The sequence below is a fragment of the Chenopodium album genome, chromosome 27, assembly GCF_948465745.1.
Source record: "Chenopodium album chromosome 27, dcCheAlbu1.1, whole genome shotgun sequence".
In the NCBI taxonomy this organism is placed as follows: domain Eukaryota; kingdom Viridiplantae; phylum Streptophyta; class Magnoliopsida; order Caryophyllales; family Amaranthaceae; genus Chenopodium; species Chenopodium album.
In genome coordinates, this window is record NC_137860.1 from 36,105,877 (window position 1) to 36,131,595 (window position 25,719).

Consider the following 25,719-nt stretch of genomic DNA (forward strand, 5'->3'; position numbering starts at 1 on the left):
AGAAGATGAGAAGGTATTGTTGATTTTTCTGTATCTTTTTTTCAGTTAAATGTCTTCTTTTTTCCATTTAATACACTATATATTTGCTCACAACCTAGAATTAGACTTATTTGGATTAAAATTAGGATAGTCAGCATATAAATTTATAGATTATTTCATGTGCAATTATAAGACCACAGGGGTGAAAAACCAACACTAAAATAGATCAGATGTTGGTGTTTTTTTGGTTTTTTTTTTTTTTAAAGATTATTTATATATTTCCTTTGAAAATATGATATTGTGAGTTAGATTGAGCACATTAGGTTGATTTCTAACAGTATTTGTCATAGATAACATATCTTTTGATGTTTAGATAAAATGTGTTTATATGTCTTGGGTTAGATATGAACTATATATTTCAGGTTTATTTGTCAAAGTGAATCTTGAGCTATAGCTGGTTGTGAATTTTATTTTAGCCTTTTTTGGTCATTATTGTTAGCATATTTTCATGTATAAATAAACCATTTTTTATATTCGACTTCATTTTTCTATAAAAACATAATATTACTATGGCTAGATAAGCATGAGGTTAACTTGTATAGTATCTGTATAAACAGCAAAACAAAATGCGATGTGCTCTTTTTGGAGATCAGATCCATGCATATGAAGATGTTCTGAAACCGACTGGCCAGTATGAAATATCAAAGGCTCCTATTACTTATATGGATGAACAGTACAAAATCAACCTTGAAGAGCTTCCATATCAGATGACCATTGGACAACAAACAATCATTCAACGTATGAATCCAGAAGCTGGTCCAATTGAGCCTAGATATCAACCGCTGTCAACTCTTCCAAGATCGCCTAATCCAAATGGCAGATTTGGTAACATTATCCTACATATTTATACTATTCATAGACACTTTAGCTCTAAAGTTAGTTTATAATCTCTCACTATTATCTAAAATAATTTTGCAATTTTCTGCCTAAATAGATATTGTTGGTGTCGTTTTGTTTGTTGAAGATGCACCTCGAATGATATCTAACATTCGAGGGCGTGACAGTCCAGTACGCGAAATTTCTGTTACTGACACAAGGTAATCATAGGCCATTACATCTTTATCACACGTATCTTTGCTTTGATGCACTACTTCATTTCAATAGCTAATAGCATATAGTGAATAATGTAACAGCCAAGACCATGCCATAACAATTTCAGCATGGAATGATCTGACTGGTAAACCCTGTGATGAAATGAGTAACTGGGCAGAGAGATTTAATGTTGTCGGTTTTACTGCGCTGAAAACTCGCCACACAAGAGGTAAATTATTACATGTACTTAGGCAAGTGTTCTATGAATACAAAAGTTATGCTGAAACAGTTCTGACCTTTCAATGCAGGATTCGGTTTGAACACTACTATGTCTACTAGGATTATTATGAATCCTAAAGGAGAAAGGGCTGATATGCTTCGCGAATGGTAGTGAATGCATGGATTATATTAATAGCAAAAAAGTCATTTATTTATGTCATAGATTTAACTGATTCTCTTTAAAATTGTAGGGCCAAATTATATCAGTATGTTCTGCTTGATAGACAAGAAAAGATTCTGAATGTAAGGTACCCAAGTGCTGAAAAAAAAGTGGTCACCATAGCTGAATTGAGGAGCAAAAAGGTTCAGCCTTCTATTCATTACATAAAACTGAAAATAACTACATAATCATACATATTCTACCATATACAGCTTCTAAGAAATGTTTGTTTAAATTAATGTAGGCATCAAACGCGATCCCAGATGAAGTAGCATGGATTAAAGTTACTATCCCAGACCCTGATTTACAGAGAGTGAATGCATACATTGGCTGCGTAGGCTGTGGAAAGAGAACACACTTTCCTGTAGGAACTACCTTCCCTTGTATCTCTTGTAAAAAACCAGAAACCACTGCTGCCTACAGGTGTTTTTCAAGGACTAACACACAAACTGCTATAAGCATAATTAAAATATCTGCCAATTCTAACTCTTTAGTGACTTACTTGTACAGAGTGACTTTTAAGTTTGACGCTGTCGATGAAAGTGGGATTATGTCATTCACAGCGTTTAATGATGACACGGAAAGGCTTTTCCGGAAAAAGGCAAATGAAATTTGGAATATGAAAAGCACTGTAAGAATCAAACACCATAATATACTCTATTCTCTTTTACATCTTCATTCAAATATATACCATGTAATTTACACTGCAACGGCAACCTATACTATACATATTACTTTCTTGCTTCAGATTATTCTACTTTGTTTCTTTTTTTCTAAATTTTGCTATAATATTTCTGTCTAGATGTTTTTTTTATAGATTAACTCTGAAGACCATTTACATAATGAGTCCTTTTACTCACTTGCTAATCACCGTGCCTGTTTACCATTACAGGGAAATTTGGAAGCTTTCACAGTGGTGCATGAAATGCTTTCCACTAAACCTTTTTACATCCAAATGACTCCTACTCAGGAATTAGCAATGAACAGTGTACTGCTTTGGGCTCTTAAGAGTGTTGCTGTAGAGGATAATGAACCCGTTGCTCAAATCTCAACTTCAATGGTGCCTATGACTTGCACTACCAATAGAGAACAGCCCTATGCTCCGCCTTATGCAACCACAGCTAAGGCTCATGGCAAGGCGCCTGTTGTGTCGGAACCTGATATCAATACTGATTTCAACACTAGCAGTACAGCAGCATTTGATGAGGCTTTTGCTGAGGCAATGCAGTTTCAAGAAATCAGATTAGCCTCACAGACATTCGATGCAGACTGTTTCGAAATTCCAGATCAGCCAGCAAGCAAGGGTATCATTATTTCAGAATCACCAGCATCAACTGAAGAACTACCTACCTGGGCCAAGCTTTCTCGCCCACGAAGCAATTCAAGGGATAAAGAACCAATGAATGCAGATATGGACATGGACACAGAAGATGAAGACCATGCTCCGAGAAAGAAACTCCGTACAGCTCTTTTCAAGGACAATGCTGAACAAGTTATTGCTGATAACAAGAACACTACTACACCCAGCTTGAGTGATGCATAAGTGAAAGCGCACTAAAGTCTATGAAAATGCAGCATCTTTTGGCACTAAATGGTGGATTTTAGGAATCTAAGTAAGCTAGGAAGTCAGCATCTTATGGATGTTTACAAGGAACATTTTGCTCACCTTGTGTTCCCAATAAACATCATTTCTGTGTATAATCATGCAATGATGTAGTAAGCTATGTTATGCAGTAAAAGTAAGCTTTTGGACATCGTACTTTAAGTAAGTAGAAGCCTTTTGTAATGTGAATGATTATGATATCAGTTAGAACACTAAAAAGTGGCTGTAATGTATATATTAATATCCTTAAATCAGGATATCTATTTATAATATAGCAGAAAGTTATATACTTTTCCTGATCTATTATTTATTTGACTATACAGCTTGTTCATCATTATCTTCTTCTTTATTTAGATAAAAAAAAAAACAAACAGAGAAATCTATATATATGTACTGATGGATATTACAACTTCTTATAGGATCTTGCTACTTAATTTAATGGCTAGATAATTATTATAGAGGATAGGCAATTAAATCAATCACTGCAAGCTTTAGCTTTTTCAGTGTTAATAATATTGAGGCTTTTATTTATACTGTTTGTTATTCTTGAATAGGAATTTAGACAAGTTAATGCAGATACTAGAAACCCTTAATGCAGGTGAAGATTAAAAGATCAATAGGCTACTTTATGAAGACTTGAAGAATACATTTGATATAGTTTCTGAAGCAACTCAAATGAAAGCAACATAACACATATTATTCAATAGCAAATTAGAAAGCTTAATTACTAAAAAAACCAGGAAGAAGTCACAACAGATACACTAAACTGTTGGAACAGGGGAAAACTAGGCAAACAAACAAAGATTAAGGTTAGATTTGGAGATTATATTCACTCTTACTATTACTTACTTGCATTGCTTGTATATTCTATTTGCACTTCTTTAAGAAACAGGAAACATATAGCATGTCCAAAGATGAACTTCCAATAGCTAAATGTATGAGCTATCAAAGTTACAATATTAAAACTAAATTCTCAATCGAGCACTATTAAAGCACAATATTATTCGTATTATTGTACAGGCTTTCCAAGAATACATTAGCAATTACTTTTAATTGCTGCTGTAAGATTCTGATCTTCAGCATAAATTTCCAAATTGATGTAAACAGGAAACAATAGCCATTGCTTTAAACTGGTGATCCTCTCTTGTTCATGAAAGAGCTGCTTTTAAATCAGATGTTAGCTGAACATATATTCTCGTACCAAATTCCTAAAACGAAGAACAAGTCTATCATTCATGTTCTCAGCCACAAGCTGTATATAATTAAGATACTGTCAAGCTACAACGCAGACTAAATACAGAACCATAAATAAAATGCATATTATTTCCACAAATTAGCTAGCTACATTGCAGAGTCCTTAGAATAGTAGAACCTTACACACCTACTAGGTAAACACTACAGCAGCATTTCACTAACTCCATTTTACTATAACACATACAAAGCAAATATAACCAGACAGTCAGCTACCTTAAAACACCTACATAGGTCCAAGCAATAATTCAAATAGGACAGGATAACCTCGCCGATAGACTACTACAGCACCAAAGCCTTCAATAATGGACTGATCTTCATAAAACAGATTAACACCATTTCTAAGCGAGCAAGCAGTTATCACATTCCTTTCTCGAGCAATGTGAAGCTCAGCACACCATTGTTTGAGTCTATGTCGAATCAACACAACAGTACATGGTTTCATCTCTTTCAAATAAGTCCTAGCAAATAGTGAAGGAACAACCTACAGAAAATGCCATTCTATAAGAATTTTCACACAGGCAATCAATCATGACAATCAAACAATTAATTTAGATAGAAAGTCAGACATACTAGAGTTCCTTCATTGATATAAGGTGCCCGAAATATATGCCTAAAGGTAGGTGCAGAACACTTCTGCTGCATTACAGATAGATGAACATCAACTTCTAGGTTAGTTAATGCAGGCCTCCTTTCTAAGCTACCATCCCTTGGTATTATAGCATTGAGGTAGGTCTTTTCTTCACCGTGAAAGGCAAATATTCGTGTATGAAATATGCCATTACCTTTGAAATACATTATTAATGTATCTCCAACCTCAATATCATTATCTGATATAAATTTCCTCCACCCTTCTTTAATATATATATGTCTAATACCGCTCACATTACAAGATTTCTTAATAGTGACACTCCACGAAAGTCCATCAGCACCCCGAAAAACCTTGAATTCTCCACATTGATTTGCTAGAATGTGGTAGAAATTTGGAGGGATTTCCTGAACATAGACACAAAAGCAGTAAAGAAGAAATATTTAGAAACAACTTTAAAAACAACTTAGTAAATAAAACAACAATGAACACCACATACAACAGAAGATTGATGCTTCTCCTCAATCATGATTACCCATTTCATCACAAAATTTTCATCAGCCTATCAAAACAAATGCACTTAGGATTAGATTATGCCTACTGCATTAATTGAACAGATTGCTTTACTATTTAGCTTAGTACACATACCATTATATGAACTGCAGCTATATCTACAAACATGCATGCTGCACTTCACAATAAATCTAGGCCACTATATATAGAAACTGAGATGCAAAAGTTAATTATAGAATAGTTACACACTCCACATCAGCCGTGCGCATATGAAACTAGAGATTCGTAATCATTGTAAAAGTGCAGTAGCATTAAGATTCGACAAAGTCATTGTAAAAGTGCAGTGGCACTAAGATTCAACAAACCATCTTGATAAATACAGGCATCTTTTCCTATCTTCAGATATACCCAGCAGCTACTCTCACGTTACTCCATACAAATTGCATTGTAAGGTCAAATCTACACTAATAATAGCAGTCAAGCCTTAATAATTCACACTTACTAAAATACAGGACTCTTGCTAATGCATGAGCACAAATATTTGATTCCCTAACAAGTCATGAAATCAAATGAGTACTACTTAGACAAATCATTGACGTCACAAATCCAACTATTATAGATTCCCTCTACTACACTTGAATCTAGAATACACAACTATTCTTACTAAAGATGACAATAATACCAATAAAGATAGCCATGATATTACTGAAATTTAGACAGTTGCTACTACTTTAGCTCATATTTTAGAAATAGCTCATGAGGTAAACTCCTAAAAAAAAAAATAAGAGGAAGAACATAAACAGCATACAAATACATCTAAATGTAACTTATGTTTTTTCTGATCCCCTGCCTCTATAGTACACTATCAAAATATCATTTTTCAAATAGCATTATTACAGAACGAATAATTAAGATAATCTTCACCATGAATCTGACCTTTTTCTTGCTCACCATCAGATTGAACAGACATACATTTTCGTGCACACCGATCACTTTCAACCTCTTGCTTTCTTTTATTTCTATGTTCACCTACACCCATTTCCTGCTCTATCTTCGACCTCCCCTGGCGCAATACCTCCAAATGATTGTTCATCTGCTTTGTAACATCAGTAAAGTACAACAGAAAGCTTGAAATATTCTCCTCCTGCGATTTGCTAGCATTGGGCTTCCAGACAGGCGGTGAGAAAACATTGAGAGAAGTAGCAGTACTATCAGTACTCCCCATTTCAATCACACAATGTAATCCTGATGCTTAGAAGAAAACCCTTAAAAAAAGGAAAAGAAAAAAAAAACAACGGAAGAAAGACAGAAGATAACAGGGAATAATACAACCAGAACCAAAAAAATCTTATAACAGATTTGACTAATCTAGCCCAATATCATCATTAAAACTTCCTTTTGTAATAAATTAATCGCATAACTTCCAAAGTACAATATGGCTCTTCAAATTCTTCACTTGAAAACGTCACTCTACATGTACTACATGTTTCTAGACAGTCTAAAAATAATTGTTAAAATTTTTCCCATAGTTCTTTTTATGCATGATATTTATACACACATGTGTTAGCTTCATTTTGTTAAAAAAAATCTTAATTTCTGTTTTAACATTAGTTTTTTTAAAAAAATACACCACATATCAATTCTACTATGTATTTACACCTTAAGTCATAACATATAAGTTAGTATAGTTTTCATGGTCTAACTTATTAATTAAGTCAAATTCCCTTGTAAAACTTATAATTCTAATTAAATGTATTTTGACTTGACTATAGAATTAGTGATTAAAATTGAATTGTTGCCTATAAATTAACATATGGATTGAACTTTTTCTATTGTGTCAATTAGTTTCATACATATGGCAAATATAGATAGTAGTGTTAGCAAGAAACGTGGTCGCAAGCCTTTGATTAAAGGCTATTCGACAATGATGAAAGAAGCAAATTCTTGGGCAAATGCTATTTCAACAAAATTGAAAAGGCGAAACTTTCAATTTGTATTCTGAATCATATCACTCGCAGGGAATCATAGTATGTGTGTTTATATTGATTTATTCAGATCAAAAATGTCTTTATTTGTCTATTATATTTTTTTGCCTTGTGTTAATTTTTCTTTTTTTTTTTTTTTTTTTTTTTTTGTTTTAATGTAGAATGTCCCGGTAGATTTTGCCCGGAAGCATTTTCAAAACCTTACAGAAACGACTAAGGTTCTTCTACGGCTTTATGATACAACTTTTGAGGCTGAGTTGAAGGTCCAAATTTGTGAAAATAAAATCGTAAGATGTTTTATCAGAAAAGGTGTTGATAAATTGATTAAAGATTATGAAGTGCAGATTAATGAAGGCGCTGTGCTAAAGCTTAAGCACGGGAAGGTTATTACATTTGATGTCTATCTGCAGCTTAATAATGATTCTTAATTTAATTATTTTAGATTATTAATAGAAGAATTTCTTTCGCAAATCTAATTCAGTGAATTACTTTTAGAGTAGTATAGGTAATTAAATAAGTTTGAGAATTGTGAAATGTTTTGTTTCTTCAATCATGTATGTCGATTTAATAAATTTCTATGATTTCAATGTAGAATTAGTTGTATATTTACATAGTATAAAGTTTACGAAAACCATTAAAACATAATACTATTCTACATCAAACTCTAAATTTAATCATTGTTAATGATATTTTTAAAAGAAAGACTATTGTAGTTGATATAACGATATTATCTCCTAAACAAGATATTTAAATTGAAATCACCTATACTACTTTTGATTAGTTACAAAGTAGTTCAATCAGCCCACAAATTAAGGCTAATTAAATAATTACATAAGCCTAAGCAAAATTGCATTCTTTTTATAACGCAATGATTTGTATTACTACGCATGCTACATAAACCATACGGATTCGCGAAACGTACTTATCCAACCGTCGAGGGGGCACGCGCGTAGCGCGTGCACCAACAACTAGTGTATACAAAAGTTGAACTTTTTGATGTTTGACTTTTTTTTTATTATTATGATCAAGAATTTTGACCATGGAGTGGTCACAACTCTCACAAGGTATGTCAATATGTTTTTTCGTAAACTAGTTTTAATCCCGTGTAATTTATCGGATTTAAGTAAGATTGAAAGGTCGTATGGTAAGAGACTAAGGGTCTATTCTCATACGATTATTTTCAGTTCAATTCAATTTAGTTTAGCTCTAATAAGTTCAGTTCAGTTCAGCTCCTAATTTCCTTCTCTTATAAAATATTCAGTTCAGTGGGTGGCTTTTTGCAACAATTTTTTTAGTTTGAGTGGTTTTTTACAACATTTTTTTTTATTATGGGTGGTTTTTCACAAAAATGTGTTTTAAGTGGGTGGTTTTTGACAAAATTTCCTTTTTATTATTATGGTCAGGAATTTTGACCATGGAGTGGTCACAACTATCGCAAGGTATGTCAAAAAAATGTTTCTTCGTAAACTAGTTTTGATCTCGTGTAATTTATCGGATTTAAGTAAGATTGAAAGGCGGATGGTAAGAGACTAAGGGTCTATTCTCATACGATTATTTTCAGTTCAGCTCCTAATTTCCTTTTCTTATAAAATATTCAGTTCAGTTCAGCTCTAATAAGTTCAGTTTAGACTACTTAATAATTGATTGTGAAGAGAGAAGCAGTTTTGTGTCATTAAAATTATAGAAGACTAGTGAAATACCAAAAGAGAAAGTGGTGATAGAGTCATCCAGATGAGTAGATGACCAATGAGATGATAGATTGTATAAACCAATCATAATCCTCAATCATTAGTTTAAGCTTTATTTATATTTGAGTTGGTCATTTAACAGGAGAAATCTTGGGCAAAGCATTGTGTGTTTACATGGGGCAAATAAAAGCTATAACAATTCTTGGAAAAGAGAGGAAACAATAATTATGATTTTGTAACCTCAAAATAGACATAAGACGACTTTAACAAGATAGCACATTCTTTTTTTTTTCAAAAAAAATACAGTATAGATTAATGAAAATTTATAGTCAAAGTTCTTAGAAAATGATCCATAAAAAAACAATGGAATAAGAAGTATTTGTTTTGCAGCAGAATTATTTGTTTAGGAGTACCAAAAGTTTAAGAAATTTAGTTTACAATTCGGGCATTTGCAATCATGTCGTTGTGTATTGACTAATATTGGATGCAAGCATGCAACCATTTTAACCCATTATCAAACATGTTATATATATTAAAAAGAAATGTACATAAGTGTAAACCACCCGATTTAATCATTAAGAATAAATACACATTCAATAATGTCGATTTCAGATTTCAAAATATTTTTAAAAAATATCTAAATTGCACGATTACAAAAATAGTAATTTGGGGCAACGTCCGAGCTACTCACTAATTTATTTATTAATTATTGTACTCTACATAGTCTATAAATGTGACGAGGTAATCAGTTAGCCAAACATCTCCAATTCTAGCTTCACACCTTAAGTCCGACTTTTCATGCTCAATCAAGCTGAGACCAAGACAATGATGTTGAAATTGACTTTACAACAAACCAAAAAGTTTAAAATCGCTTTGCCGCAGCCAAAAAATGGTAAAAATCGCTTGGTCCTTGAACGTAATTCATTAGTTTGGAGGGAAATAAAATTTGAAAATCCAGCAAGGATAGTGTGGAACATTTCAACATATATGAGGTCCATGACAACCATATCATATTTTTACATGAGGTGTTAGTTGAACAAACCATCACTTTCATTTGTACTCCGTTTATACTGAGTATATATATGGAGTATTTGATGAGGAAGTTTTGGGTACGTGTAAATATCGGGTAAGAAAGACTGATCGAGTAAAAACGTTTGTAGGTATAGTAAAACATTGAAAAAAAAAAAAGGAAGAATGAGTGAAAAAATTAGCAAAACGTTTAGCATATAAGATAGTTAAAGATGTTCGTTAAATTGAAATAATGCAAAAGTGAGTTCATATCCTTAATGTTGAATCCCATTGTAGCCCACTTATAAGTGTCCCACATTGGAGAAAGAGGATAGGTGGTTCCACTTTATAAGGTAGATGAGTAACTCCTACTATTGCCAATTGGTTTTAGTATGGAAGCTTCAAAGTCTTGTTTGTGGACCTTACTCTCCTCCTCCTTGTTCGGGTTGCCCAGGCCCATTTCATATTGTTTCGAAATTTAACATGGTATTAGAGCCCAGGTTTATTGGGCCGTTTATAACTGGGTATTTGGTCAAGCCACTGGTTAAGGGGCCTCTATTGGATGTTCATTCTCAAAGAGGATGTGTTGAATCCCATTGTAGCCCACTTATGAGTGTCCCACATTGGAGAAAGAGGATAGGTGGTTCCACTTTATAAGGTAGAGGAGTAACTCCTACTATTGCTAATTGGTTTTAGTATGGAAACTCCAAAGCCTTGTTTGTGGACCTAACTCTCCTCCTCTTTGTTTGGGTTGCCTACACCCATTTCATATTGTTTCAAAATTTAACACTTAAATAAAGATCGAAAAAATTGAGTCGAAGTTTATGAAAATCTTTAAACTCCAAATTTATAATAAAGAAATTATACAAGTATTTAAGTACTTTAGTATACATATATGTGAACATTGTATCATTATCCCCTATTTAGAGTCTTAAACACTTCACATAAAACACATGCAAGCTAAGAGCAAGGATAAATTTTACTATTGGCAAGTAGTACTGTAGTAGTAAAACATTGAATAAACTACTTCATCTGATCTCCCACAATATATTTATTTGGTGCAAAATTCTCCACCTGATGCATCCTCACTGAACGAAATTCGAACCCTCTCAATTTAAAAAAACAGTCTTACAATTCAAGTATTCACTATTCCCTTTCATGCAGCTTCATAATATATAGTACGACAATAAGTCAATAACACATGAATCATGAAACATGATATATCATATCGTAGTGTTTTCATAGGTTTTAATATGATACCGCGTTTGTAAACAAGAAGCATCAATTACAACCACCCATAGGCCATATCTTAGCAAACACAATTCGATCAATTGGTGTAAATTGAATGGCACCATACAAATGTTCGTTGATAGGACTAGCTCGAGTCATTTGAAAGTTTTATAACCCAATCATGCATCACATATAGTATCACTTAAATAAAAAATAAAAAATTTAATTAAATGAAAATGAATAGTTATGCACGTGCTGAAACTCTTAACACTCCACACACTCTAATCTTTGCTCCATGAGCAGTATAAATAAGAAACTAATCTTAAAGAAGAACCCCAACTTTCCAAGCTACCAATTTTATCTTCAAAGCTTGGTTGGCAAAACAAAGTTCAAGCAAAAGCCACAATTTTAGACATGCTGAGTTTCGAGTACTACCTCCATATTTTTAGTTAACAAGTATTCCTTTTAAGGAAGTTTATTTTTAACTAACACTTTTTCATTTTAGTTAAATTTTATAATTTGTATTTAGGGTCTGTTCACATTTATTGAACTAAGCTGAACTAAACTGATTGGAGCTGAACTGAACTGAACTGAACTGAACAGTATTGAGCTGAAACGAATATTATACTCCCTCCGTCCCCAAATGATAATCCCTTATGTCCTATTTTTAGTCCCAAATTGATAGTCTCATTTGCTTTTTTCAAGTACCATTAATATCAATTTTTTATCAAAATTCTCTCTAATTATAACAATATTTGTGCAAATTTATCTTTCCTATATAAATTTTGTTTTTCAATGTACTCTTATTACCTTTTCTCTCTACTATTTTATATATCCAATGTAAATTTATCTTTCCAATGTAATTTTACTACTTTTATTTAAGTTCCTTAATTCCCGTGATTTTTGCCCATAAGGGATTATCAGTATTAGAGAAGGAAATTATGAGCTAAACTGAACTGAACTGATTGGAGCTGAACTGATCTGAACTGAACTGAACTGATTAGAGCTGAATTGAACGGAAATTAAGTAAATGTGAACAGGCCCTTAGTCTATGCCACATGCTTTATCATTCTTTCTCCTGTTCTTAATATATATGCCTAAATTAAACGCGTCAACTAAATAAAAACGGAGGAAATATTCAAATATCATAGTGTTTGTATAGGTTTCGATGATACTCCCTATGTAAACAAGAAGCAACAATTTCAACCACCCATGCTTTATTAGCAAAAAAAAAAAAAAAAAAAAAAATTGGTGTGGCTGTGACTTGTAGTAGTCCCATTAATTGAATGGCACCATACGAATGTCGATAGGAACAGCTCGAGTAATTTCAAGTTCTATACTTGTAACCCAATCATTATATATTATATCACCTAGATAAAAAAAATATTACTTCGCAATTATACTATTACATTAAAATGTTTAATATTAAGCACGTGCTGAAACTCTTAACACTTGACGCACTTTAATCTTTGCTCCATAATGAGTAGTAGTATAAATAAGAAACACATCTTAGCTTGAAGAAGAACCCCAACTTTCCAAGCTACCAATCTTATCCTCAAAGCTTGGTTGGCTAAACAAACTTCAACCAAAAACCACAATTTTAGACATGCCAAGTTTCGAGTACCAGGTATATACTACAGTACATACATTCTCTCGTTCATCATTTTATATTATCTGTCTACTTATCTTACTTCTATTATATTCATAATATGCATGTAGCAAGCAAACATCTATTGTCAATTTAAGATAATCTCTAGCAATAAAACTTGTTAGTTATTCATATGAATGTATTAATTAATGGCTAACAAATGCTTCAAAGTACAAGTGTTAGTTGATTTAGTGGTAATGAAATGAACTTTTAATCTTGAATTTAAGAGTTCAATTTTCAGTAGGAGCACTTTGAGGGTAAGGATTCTGTTACTCTTCCCCCCCGCTACTCCATTCAAAATTTCTAACTTGCTAACTCATATCTTGTTAACTTATGAGAGGTTTTAATTAGCCGTAGTTATTCTAAACTTAGGTAATTCATTTATATTTTCATTTTTTTTTTAAATAAAAAAGGGTAGTTTTTATACTATTTAGTAGACCTGACAAATGGGCCATTTGGGCCAATTAGACCAATAATAGTTTATTATAGTTACCATGGCAGTACCATGCCAATAATAGTATAACAATTGAGAATGTGCGCTTTAGCCTCCCTAGCATTAATAAAGTGTGTTCATTAGATGACAATTTCGTGCTATGCACAAGATTGTGTTGTTTCATATGCATAATAAGTTAATAACATTAATTGATTAATTGGTCAAATTTTCAAATTAATTAGTTTAAATGAATAGTAGAAAAAATTTCAATGTAACAATTAACAAAAGAAGAGTAATAGTGATAATAACAATAACAAGTGTTCCTAATCAAGTGTAACGCTTTATAAATCACGAGTACTAAATTATTTCACTGTTTCACGTACTTTCCAACAGTACTATACACACAACTACACAAGACTGCAGTATTGCTTAAGTTATTTTTGATAAATGTTTAATTGACCAGGTAAAGTAATTAAGTGCTAAAGCAGTTAGGTCATTTTGAGTATCAGTTAATTTAATTTGGGCCAAGTCATTTCGGTTATAATTTGGGTCGCTTCGGATCAATCAATTTGGGTTAAGATTGGCCGGATTACTTCAGGTCGAGTCGATTTGAGTATCGGGTCAAATTCGAATCAGGTTAATTTAATTTGGGTATTGGGTCAACTTTAGGTTGGGTCAATTCGAATATCGGGTCAACATCGGGTCGATCAATTCGAATACTAGGTCAAGTTCAGGTCAACTCCATTTCGAATTGGGTATTGGTCAAGTCGGGTCAATTTCGTGTTCGGGTCAATTTTGAGTTGACTTTTTGGGTCGGGCTAGGTCAGGATTGCCAGGTCTAGTATTAAGTACCCCCTTGCGTGCTGCCGTGCTGGTGAATCTACTTAGCTTAGTGCCTTAGTGCAACTATTAGATGAGAAGATGGATGCATTCATCTTAGACGTGCAATTCAAATTTTAAAGACGAGGACATGCATATTCAATTTGACAATATAAAGTGTGAATGGAGAGTGTTAGTGACTAACTGCATAGTGAAATTCTCTCTTACACAGCCATTATTGGAGTTGGAGGACAACAACAAAGAATCTTCGCTTAAAGAATCCAACACTTCTTTCTTGAAGACTGTTTTTAATGGCATCAACGTCATATTAGGTTCGTTCTTAAATTTCTCTGTTTTTAATCTACATTTTCTGTTTTTAATGATTTTGTTGAGCCCAAGAACAACCCACATGTGAGCATTCTTCTTGTTTCACACTAAACACTAAAAGGAGGAGTGTAATGGTAATGAAATCCCACATTGAAAGAATTCAAGAGTTACCACCACAATATAACGCTAAGGGGCTACTCCCCTCATTGCCATATGGTTTTGAGGTGGAACATCCTTGGTCTTGTAAAGCGGTGGACTTGTACTCTCCCATGACGTCTGTAGCCCAGACCCGTATTTAACAGATTTTATTGCTCTTTTTTTTTTTTTTTTTAAGGGCAGCTTAAGTTTGTGTATATATTACAAGATGAGACTAATGAATATAATTACATAACATGAACAGGCAATGGAATATTGATAGTCCCTTACGCATTAGCTAACGGAGGTTGGTTAAGCTTAATCTTGTTTATTACCATAGCCGCGGTAGCTACTTACACGAGCTTGCTACTTAAATGGTGTATGGACGTAGATCCAAGGATCAGGACATATTCCCACATAGGCGAGTATGCTTTTGGTAATGCTGGTAAAGTAATCGTATCAATCGTTCTTTATGCTGAACTTTATATGGTTACTACAAGTTACTTGATCTCGGAAGGAGATAATCTAAACAAGCTATTCCCGGGATTTTCAGTTGGAGTATTTGGAATCCCAATCGAAGGCAAATCATGCTTCATAGTAATCGTTGCTCTAATTCTTCTCCCAACTGTTTTGTTGGATAATCTAAGCATTTTGGCTTACATTTCTGCTGTTGGTGTTTTAGCTAGTCTTTTAATCCTTGGATCTGTTTTATGGGTTGGAGTTTTCGAAGGAATAATTGGATTTCACCAAGTTAAAGATCATGTTCCCCTCTTCAATTGGAAAGGAATACCAACGGCGATCAGCTTATACATGTTTTGTTTTAGTGGTCAGACAGTTATTCCTACCGTTTATATCTCTATGCAAAAGAAACATCATTTCTCTACAGCTTTACTCTTGAGCTTCACATTCTCCGCCTTTATCTATGTTTCAATGGCTGTGTTAGGGTGCTTGATGTTTGGCTCAAGTGTCGAATCACAAATAACTTTGAACCTTCCAACAAGAAAACTGGGCTCTGAAGTCGCAATCTACACTACATTGATCACTCCTTTAGTGAAGTATGCACTAATATTGAAGCCTGTCGTAGTTTCAACAGAAGGCTGGTTTCCTAGCAAATACCATACTAGTAGGTGGTTCAACTATATTGTTAGATTGACCTTGGTTGCTACGCAAGTTGTTATAGCTTTGGCTATTCCATTTTTCGGATACCTTATGTCACTTATGGGAGCATTGCTTTGCTCCGTTGCTGCGCTTACAATTCCATGCTTATGCTACTTGAAGATTTCAAGCACCACTTCTAAATCAAGACCAGCTGAACGCTTCTTCATATGGTGCATTGTAAGCCTAAGTTTAGTTTTATTGATATCCGGCACATACACATCACTATTAGATATATTGGTGGAAATCACACATTAAAATTGTATGCAATTGTGTCACACATGTTTTGTTTTTTTTGTTTTTTTGTTTTTGTTTTTGTTTTGTTTTTTTTTTTTTTTTACTTTTTTTTCCTTTTTCTTTTGGCACTAGCAAAATAAATATAAAAAAAAAAAAAAAAACAAAAATATTGGTACTACTTTCTTGTTAGATGCTTAAGTATATACTATATGCTTCTTTAGCGTACTTGATTGCATATACTAATCCATATGACAATGAAACTGAATGAGCTCCAGTGATCTCTTGTGACTCTTAATTAATTACTCCCCTAAGTGGTTGTTGAAGATGGTGAGTGAAAAAGGTATTAATAGAAGGATAGAGTATTACTAATATTTTTTGTCCCGCTGTAAAGAGAGCTACAAGGGTACATAGTGATGTAGAAGAGATTCGATCTAATGTTGGTACCACTGCCTTGTTACCGTTCATGCGGAGTATTAACATTAAGATTTGAAAATGGTGATAAGTGAAGCTGATTAGTGTAGTAAAAATTGAGTTAAAAGACAACAAAGTTTCAGTTGATAACTTGAAATTAAACATTATCCCATAAGTGATTTATTTGCTTTCGGAAATGTTGGTAACGTAATTGTATCGATTGTTCTTTATGGAGATCTTTATATGGCTACAACAAGTTACTTAATCTCGGAAGGAGATAATGTACACAAGTTATTCCCTGAATTTTCACTTGGAGCATTTGGAATAGCAATCGAAGGCAATTCGTGCTTCATTATAATAATCGCGCTCATTCTTCTCCCAACACTTCTATTGGATAGTTTAAGCATTTTGGCGTACGTTTCTGCTGCCGGTGTTTTAGCTAGTCTTTTGGCACTTAGATCAATTTTATGTGTTGGAGTTTTCGATGGGATTGAATTCTCCCAAGTAGAAAATCAAGTTCCCCTCTTCAATTGGAAAGGAATTATAACGGCGGCTAGCTTATACATGTTATGTTATAGTGGTCGTCAGACAGTTTTTCCTGCTGTTTATACCCCAATGCAGCAAAAACATCATTTCTCCAAGGCTTTATTCATGAGCTTCGCATTCTCAACCTTTATCTATGTCTCGATGGCCTTGTTAGGATGCTTGATGTTTGGTTCAAGTGTCGAATCACAAATAACTCTGAACCTTCCAACGGGAAAATTGAGCTCTAATGTTGCAATTTACACTACATTGATCACTCCTTTAGTGAAATATGCGCTATTATTGAAGCCAGTTGTAATTTCGACTGAAGGTTGGTTTCCTAGGCATTACCAAACTAGATGGTTCAACTATATTGTTAGATTGACCTTGGTTGCTACACAAGTAGTTATAGCATTGGCTTTTTCGTTCTTTGGTTACCTCTCGTCTCTCATGGGAGCATTGCTTTGCACCGCGGCTGCACTTACAATCCCATGCTTGTGCTACTTGAAGATTTCAAGCACCAATTCTAAGCCAAGACCAGTGGAGCGTATCTTCATATGGGGCATTGTGTGTATAAGTTTGGTGTTATTGATATCTGGTACATACATATCACTATTTGATATATATGCGAAAATCACACATTAATCGTTCTATTCTTTGCAATTAGGATTAAATATTTCAGTCAAATAGAATTTGATATATAACATATGAAGTATTATAATTTAGAAATATAAATAAACGTGTAATACAACCCCCTTTTGTTGAATGCTTAATTCATACTTGTATATCTTTTTAAGTGTATTCGAGTGCATATATAATTTGAATGTAGATATATCTATGATATGAAACTTGACGCATGAGAAACATGAATATTTTAGCTGGAAGTAGAGGTGATAAATGTGTTATGTCGTGTTATTCTTGTGTTTGTGTTCAGAGTTAATCCGTTTAATAAAGCCCAAAGGAGACCATGACCTAATGCAACAATAATAATTCTGGATGGGCCATTGATTACCACTTAGTCCTTATGCCAATTGCATCAACTGTTACCTTATCGGCCCAGAGTCCAGATGGTATGGTTTAGGTTCAGTCATCAATTCAAGAACAATTTCTAAAAGTTAAACTAAATCAATACGAAAACAAATGCAGTCTTAATATCTAATTACCCATGATTGTTCGTAGTCAATTAATCAACCTTGCAAATATTTAAAAAGTGATCAATTATGCATTCTGGTTATATATGCAGAGTATCCGAGTGTGAATGTATTATTTCTTCCTGCCAATGTAAGTATGCGCAATTAACCAATCGTCAATTTTAAGAGTGAAAGATAGCTAGGTCGTTAAAATTTCTGGTTTCAGGGAATCCAAGAATCGATTTTCATCACCTACTCTTGTGGCTCTCTAAACACCAAAAAACCAATCATCAATCTTACATGCATCTTTTATTTGAAGACGAAATTTCTTATCGAATTAAATTTTGGCAAACATAGAAATTACATGTGCGGATGTGCGTAAACGTGCATGTGCATCGATGCCTAAACCGAGTAAGCGTATACGTAGTACAACTACACAATAATACAAGTATAAATGTATATCATACGAATAAATCTTGTTTAAAATGAAGGATTGATAAAAATAGGGCCGATTTTAAGTCAAACAGATGGGTTGACTGTTTTAAGATTATTTTTTGTTTAAATTTTCTTTTAGCTACCGAGTACTTGGGATTTAATACTACAAGTTATTTATCATAATTAATTACTTTTAGCTATCTGAAATAAGGTAATTTGGTTTGGTTAGTTTGGTGTGGTATGAATTTTTCATGTTAGATTTAATATAAATTAACTACACGTTAACGGTTAAAAAAAAAAAAAAAAAAAAACTATATTGAATCTTGTTAGATTTGTCTAATTATATACTTTCAAAAAAAAAAAAAAAAGTAATTTTCATAGATTTTCTTGATACGCAATAAAAAGTACGAGGTATATATATGTAGCAATGTGTAAAAGTTTTGATCCAGTCTGATCACAAAATTTTTGAACTGATCTGATTATCTGATCTAATTTTGATAAGAATAAGTATTAAGCCAAGTACTAGAAAGAAGCTGAAAGGAACAAGTCTATAATGTACAACATGGCCATAAAAAACTTGAAAAGTCAATACTAAGTTGTCAAATTAAACCATATATATTCTCATCCACACTAAGATTTTCTTATGACTACTATTTTCTTTTCTTTTCTTTTCTTTTTTTTTTTTTAATTTTTTTTTTTTTTTTTGAGGGAAGATATTCTTAGAACTTAAAGTTTTGTTTTGTTTTGATAATGACATAAATGGATAAGTTTCAACTTCAATTTCATCACAAAAATGGTAAATTTTAATACAAAGAGCCAAAGAGGAATGTCACTTATTTTACTCCCTGTGCTTCTAAATATTGTAAGAGAGTGTATGTATGCAGTATGCCTAGATAAGTTGTCTAACATTTGTTTTGTACGTGCTTTTATTTCCTTTATCTCTATAATTTATTTTGTTTTGAATTTTTGGAATAAAATTAATACTAAGGGAGACTAGGGTGTCTAAAAAAATACAAATTGGATACAAATTGGAAGCTTCAAATATTTTCACTTTTATAGTCTTATTAAACTCAAAGTGGAAGCTAAGTATACAACTTGACCCCTTCTGTACACGATCATATTCTAGTCATTTTGAGGCTCTTATATTTGACCGAATAACATTGACGAAGAGTGGGATTATTGGATTATTATTATTTGATTAACTGACCTTTAATTAACACATTTTTATTAATGCCTTAATGGAGATACAAGGCTACAAATCTACAATAATTGTTAGATAAGATAGACTTTCACATTTGTTGTCAACAGGTAACCTTATTCTATCGACATACACTAAATTGGAATAATGTTAGGAAAATACTTTACTTTCATTTAAATGAAGGTGATAAAATATAATTACTATATAGGCCAGGCTAGCTAAGCTACTTTAGGCATTGGTTTTTTTTGGAGGTTTGTGTAATTGTGTTGTCACATAAGTTGTACGTATACCTAAAGAACCAATTTTGATGACAGAAAAGAGACTATTATCACAAAAACTATGATGACTATTGACTACTACTATATTATTTAATTTTCAAATAGCCACATAAGGTAATGGGGGTAGATGTAATGTGAATTTGTGATACACCCGTCAAAATAACTGAGATATAGCAGATGTGGTTTTGGATATCGCCCACAAGAATAATTTTGTTGACTAATAACCTAATTATCTAATTGACATCTACATATATATATGATGACTATTCAGTTACACCATATTAGATACAAATGCACCCTAAGCTAAAGTACGTGAATATATTAAACATCACTTACAGAATCAACGTGTAACTTTATCGTATTATGTACATAAATTTCAAAATTAAAGCCTAAAAATAAGAACTTATGCTTAATGACAATATAATAAATATGACAACTTATTTCGAATTGAACCAAGATATAGAGTATAACACTGCACATTAATACTATGATGATGACAATTACTACTCCGTTTAAGACAATGTACTTCATATAATTTTGTTCCATCATCAAGTCAATTAGTGGTTCATGTGTGAGGTCAGCTAATACGTTGACGTTCTTTGGTTATTTCCTAGCTTTCACACAACAACTTTGATAAAATCATGTGATATACTACAGCATATCATGGTTAATTATATGAGCTAGAACACCTTTAACGGCTTTACATTATTATTTATAACTAAGTATACAATAATTAGTGATATACGAATACTTAAATAGTGACTTATATGGAATTGACCTTAATTTGGTCCACTTAATGTGTTGAACGAGAAATTATATCTAACTATATACTTGTATATATTCAATTTAATTTGGTACATACCTCTCATAATATCTTATGATTCCAGGTGTTATGCGAATATTTATTAATATTTCATTCTTTTAATCAACCACCAATTTTTCTCAATTGGGTTGTATATATATAGTGGGTTTCAAGCATGGAATCATAACAACTCATCAAAACGAAATATTTACATACATATACAGTTATACACACACCTTAAACTATCTAGCCTTGGCTATTTCATTTCTTCTTCCATTCTTAAACCATGGAACATACAACACTTGCATTGATACTTTCGATTTTATTTATTTGCTTTCATATAGTTCGATCATTCCTTAGCCACTCTACAAAGTCCATTAAACTTCCACCCGGGCCTAAAAGAATGCCAATCTTTGGCAATATTTTCGATCTTGGCGAAAAGCCTCATCGATCATTTGCAAATCTTGCTAAGATCCACGGGCCTTTGGTGAGTTTGCAATTAGGAAGTATCACAACTATTGTAGTGTCTTCAGCTGACGTAGCCAAAGAAATGTTTCTTAAAAATGACCAATCACTTGCTAACCGAACTATTCCTGATTCCGTTAGGGCAGGAGACCACGACAAACTTTCCATGTCGTGGTTGCCCATATCAGCTAAATGGAGGAATCTTAGAAAGATCTCCGCCGTGCAACTCCTCTCCAATCAACGACTTGATGCTAGCCAAGCACATAGACAAGCCAAGGTCGAACAACTTCTTGCATACGTGCAAGATTGTTCTAAGAAAGGCCAACCCGTTGATATAGGGAGGGCCGCGTTCACAACTTCTCTAAACTTATTATCAAACACATTTTTCTCAACGGAATTGGCTAGCCACGAATCGGATAATTCTCAAGAGTTTAAGCAACTCATGTGGAACATAATGGAGGAAATTGGTAAACCAAATTACGCCGATTTTTTCCCCATTCTTGGTTACGTTGACCCATTCGGAATAAGGCGTCGTTTGGCTGCTTATTTTGATAAACTCATTGCTGTTTTTCAAGACATAATTTGTGAAAGGCAAAAAATTCGATCAACCAAAGTTTCAAGTGAAAAACAAACGGGTGATATTTTAGACACACTTCTCAACCTCTACGATGAAAATGAGTTGAGTATGGGTGAGATTAATCATCTTCTTGTGGTAAGTAATTCCATTTCACTAATTAGTAATTAATGTTATTCTGCATAACTTTTCACTTCGAAACATTCATAATTTTTTTTTAGGTAGTTTTTAATACGAAGTATACATAGTGAAATGAAAAATATAAGTCAATATATCTAATTAGTCAACTTTAATGACAATTATTTTCGGTTTGCACTTGTCTTTTAATGTAAGATGATTTTATCTAGTTTAAGGTATGATATTTTTTCTCAACTTAAAGTTTTGAAATTAATGATTATGTACTCCGTACAATAATAGGGTTCTAAGAAAAAAGTCGGCATTAAAAGACACAGACATAATATAATGTATGTTGTATGTAACCAACTTTAGGCAACTAGATAAATGATACTTATTGCTATTATTTCCCTACAATAATAAATCACTACTAAGCTGCTAGTTAAAGGTGTTTTTCAACATTAATTGGGTAGTGACCTGTTCTTTTTATTTCATGCTAGTTTATGCGTTTTTTTTAACTACTAATTATATTGACTATTATCAATTACGAAAATTTGAATTTTAAAAGATTATATATTGAGATAAATCTAGCAAGAATTTACGTAATTATGTTTTACTTTGTATTTAAATCATAAACTATATTACTAGCTAATAGTGAATATATGATATACATAATACTAGCTCAAAAGTTAAAATACTAACTCATTTCCTTATTATTTGCAACGAAGAAATTATTAATATCTCATCAATAAATAATAATGCCCCTTTGTTGCAATTAATAAGAAATGTTGATAGTCTAAAAAAAGTAAAAACGAAATGAAGTATGCACTAATTCATTAATTACCAGCTTTTTTTTTTTTTTTTTTTTTTTTTTTTTTTTTTTTGTAGGGATAATTTTCTACCTATCTAAAAGCTAACAATTGCTAAATGGTTATGTGATGTAGGACATCTTTGATGCCGGAACTGATACTACAGCTAGCACATTAGAGTGGGCAATGGCTGAGCTTGTTAAAAACCCTGGGATGATGATTAGAGTTCAAAATGAAATCGAATTAGCCATTGGCAAAGGTTGCTCCATGGTCCAAGAATCTGATATCCCAAAACTACCTTACTTACAAGCCATCATCAAAGAAACATTGCGGTTGCACCCTCCAACAGTATTTCTCTTACCTCGAAAGGCAGACGTTGATGTAGAATTATATGGTTACATCGTACCAAAAAATGCACAAGTTCTAGTCAATCTTTGGGCCATTGGTCGCGATCCAAAGGTATGGAAAAATCCAGAAATATTTTCACCCGAAAGGTTTATAGGGTGTGAAATTGATTTTAAAGGACGAGATTTTGAACTCTTGCCCTTTGGTGCCGGAAGAAGGATATGCCCTGGATTAACTTTGGCTTATAGAATGTTGAACTTAATGATGGCTAATTTTGTTCATTCCTTTGATTGGAAGCTTGAAGATGGAATGAATCCAAAAGATTTGGACATGGATGAGAAATTTGGTATCACATTGCAAAAGGTTAAGCCTCTCCAAGTTATTCCAGTACAAAGGAAACACTGCATATCATAATTTCACATTATAATTAACATCTTATTAGAGTTAATTTTTTGCATAAAAACTTAAGCAACTAGGTACTCCCTTATTTTGTACATCAAATTGAAACATTTGTTGTTCTTGTACGTACCAAATTTACAATTGTACTTGTTTAATAAAGCTCATATAGATAATTGTTTAATGAAGTTCATTAATGTATGTCATATGTACAAGTATATTATTAACTTTTGCTCTATAATACTCAATTTGATATTCTTATAATCACTTCAAATCCCTAAACCAAATTCTATGATCGATCCCACTCTATTGTATCAATTTTTCAAATATTAAGCAATATTATTAAATATTTGTTAATTTATATAGAGTAGTATCAAGTATGGAGTATATTTTTCCGATCAATATGATATTAATAAGTACCAAAACATTATTATTATTATTATTATTAATTATACTACTCATAACATTTTAAAAACTTTTGTACATTATGCCTTTTAACCAAATACGAAATATAATTATACAGTAGACCGGTGGTACCTTGGAATTGAAATATTGAAGTCAAGTTCCATCTACTATATAAAATGGTAAAATGACTTATATATAAAATAATAATAGGGACTAAATTAAATATTCATTAATGTAATGTAGATCTTATATGATTAAGCTGTTCAATTAGTATATATATTCATTGTAATTTGTTAAATTAAATAAATGAGTATTAATCCTCATCCTCTTCAATCATTCACAATCAATCTGATGATCACTAATAAAATATAATGCCTTAATCGCACAATTATAGGCTAATTATTGCGTGTTTAGTTTTAAGCGACATAGATAATCGATAATGAACCAGCTCATTAGTTGCTCAGACCATGTGCAATTGTGCAAATACGTAATACAGTTTAAAGAGGCGGCTACTTACAAAGTTACAAGTTTGTCATTCTCTAAGTCTAAATAAATCATGGTTTTTATTTTTTTTTTAAAAAAAAGGAGGTTTTTTTTTTTTTTTTTTTTTTTACTTTTTATTTTTATTATTTATTATTTATTTTTTCACAATATTTCTCATTTTACGTGTGTCACACTGTTAATGTATAGAGTTTAACCTTGTGGCTAACTTGTTCTCTATAGAACACTAGTATAAGCTAATTACGAGAGCATACTTAAAAGTTGCTATTTTGGATGATGTTCTATGTAGAACAAGTTGGATCATTACCATTAATAAGTATGACAAGCTGTCAACAAAGTACCTATGTACTACTACTAGGTTTGGCCTCGATCCTTCTTGATCGTTTTCTATAAATACCACTTGTCCATTTAATATGATGAAAGTAACGTCATTTGCTCCATCATATCTTATGTACTCCTCAGCCCATGGAAAAGTCGTCTTAACTATTCTCATTTTATCCGATCCTACTTATTTCACATTCATTATATGTTTGCTTATGATTTATGCATATATATATGCCTTTACTAGATTATGACAAAGTTGATCACTTAGCTAATGATTTGTAAGGAACTTTTATCTCTTTTCAATCAATTTATTAAATTCACATTGTCCACCATTACGAATTGAAACGCATACTTTCTAACCATCAACCAAACCATATTAATATTGGATGTTGTCTTCATCGATCGAGTGGTTGGGCAGTCATATAGGTCCGTCGAAGAAAATTACGTTTACATGTATCATGCAAGTCCATACAACGTTTGATTTGAGGTAGGTTTTTTTTTTTTTTTTTTTTTTTTTTTTCAAGAATATATTGCCAAGTACATTAAATATTTTGCTTTATTTGGATGTCTTTTGTGTTCTTTTGTGCAAGCTAGAAGGAGCTAGATTCTGAGATAGCGAAATTAATTCACTAATTAATACAAAGTAGACATGACATACTTGATTTAATGTCTTGTGAAAGACAAAATTAAGTTAATTTTATTATAAGACAATTAATTTAAGGATAATATAACAAAATTTATTGTGATAACTTTAATCCTATAAAGGTAATTAACATGGTGTATTTTAGAGATTGAAATTCCAAAATCAATATATGTATAAGTTTTTTCCTTACCACTAAACCAACACTGAATTGCAGTTGATATAGTAGTGTTTCCAAA

The 25,719-nt window shown here is 32.3% G+C and overlaps 2 protein-coding genes and 1 pseudogene across 2 annotated transcripts; all 3 read left to right on the forward strand.

Moving 5' to 3' along the window:
- Positions 1-12,839: 12,839 nt before the first annotated feature.
- On the forward strand, positions 12,840-16,263 carry LOC145620824 (amino acid transporter AVT1I-like). The gene is made up of 3 exons (XM_081675541.1): positions 12,840-13,004; positions 14,510-14,609; positions 15,005-16,263. Exons 1-3 carry the CDS (start codon positions 12,984-12,986, stop codon positions 16,150-16,152), a joined length of 1,269 nt encoding a protein of 422 aa, XP_081531667.1. The 5' UTR covers positions 12,840-12,983; the 3' UTR covers positions 16,153-16,263.
- A 192-nt stretch (positions 16,264-16,455) lies between these two features.
- LOC145620171 (amino acid transporter AVT1I pseudogene) lies at positions 16,456-17,709 on the forward strand (annotated as a pseudogene).
- A 3,404-nt stretch (positions 17,710-21,113) lies between these two features.
- On the forward strand, positions 21,114-23,837 carry LOC145620539 (cytochrome P450 76AD1-like). The gene is made up of 2 exons (XM_081675228.1): positions 21,114-22,084; positions 23,005-23,837. Exons 1-2 carry the CDS (start codon positions 21,194-21,196, stop codon positions 23,626-23,628), a joined length of 1,515 nt encoding a protein of 504 aa, XP_081531354.1. The 5' UTR covers positions 21,114-21,193; the 3' UTR covers positions 23,629-23,837.
- Positions 23,838-25,719: the final 1,882 nt, after the last annotated feature.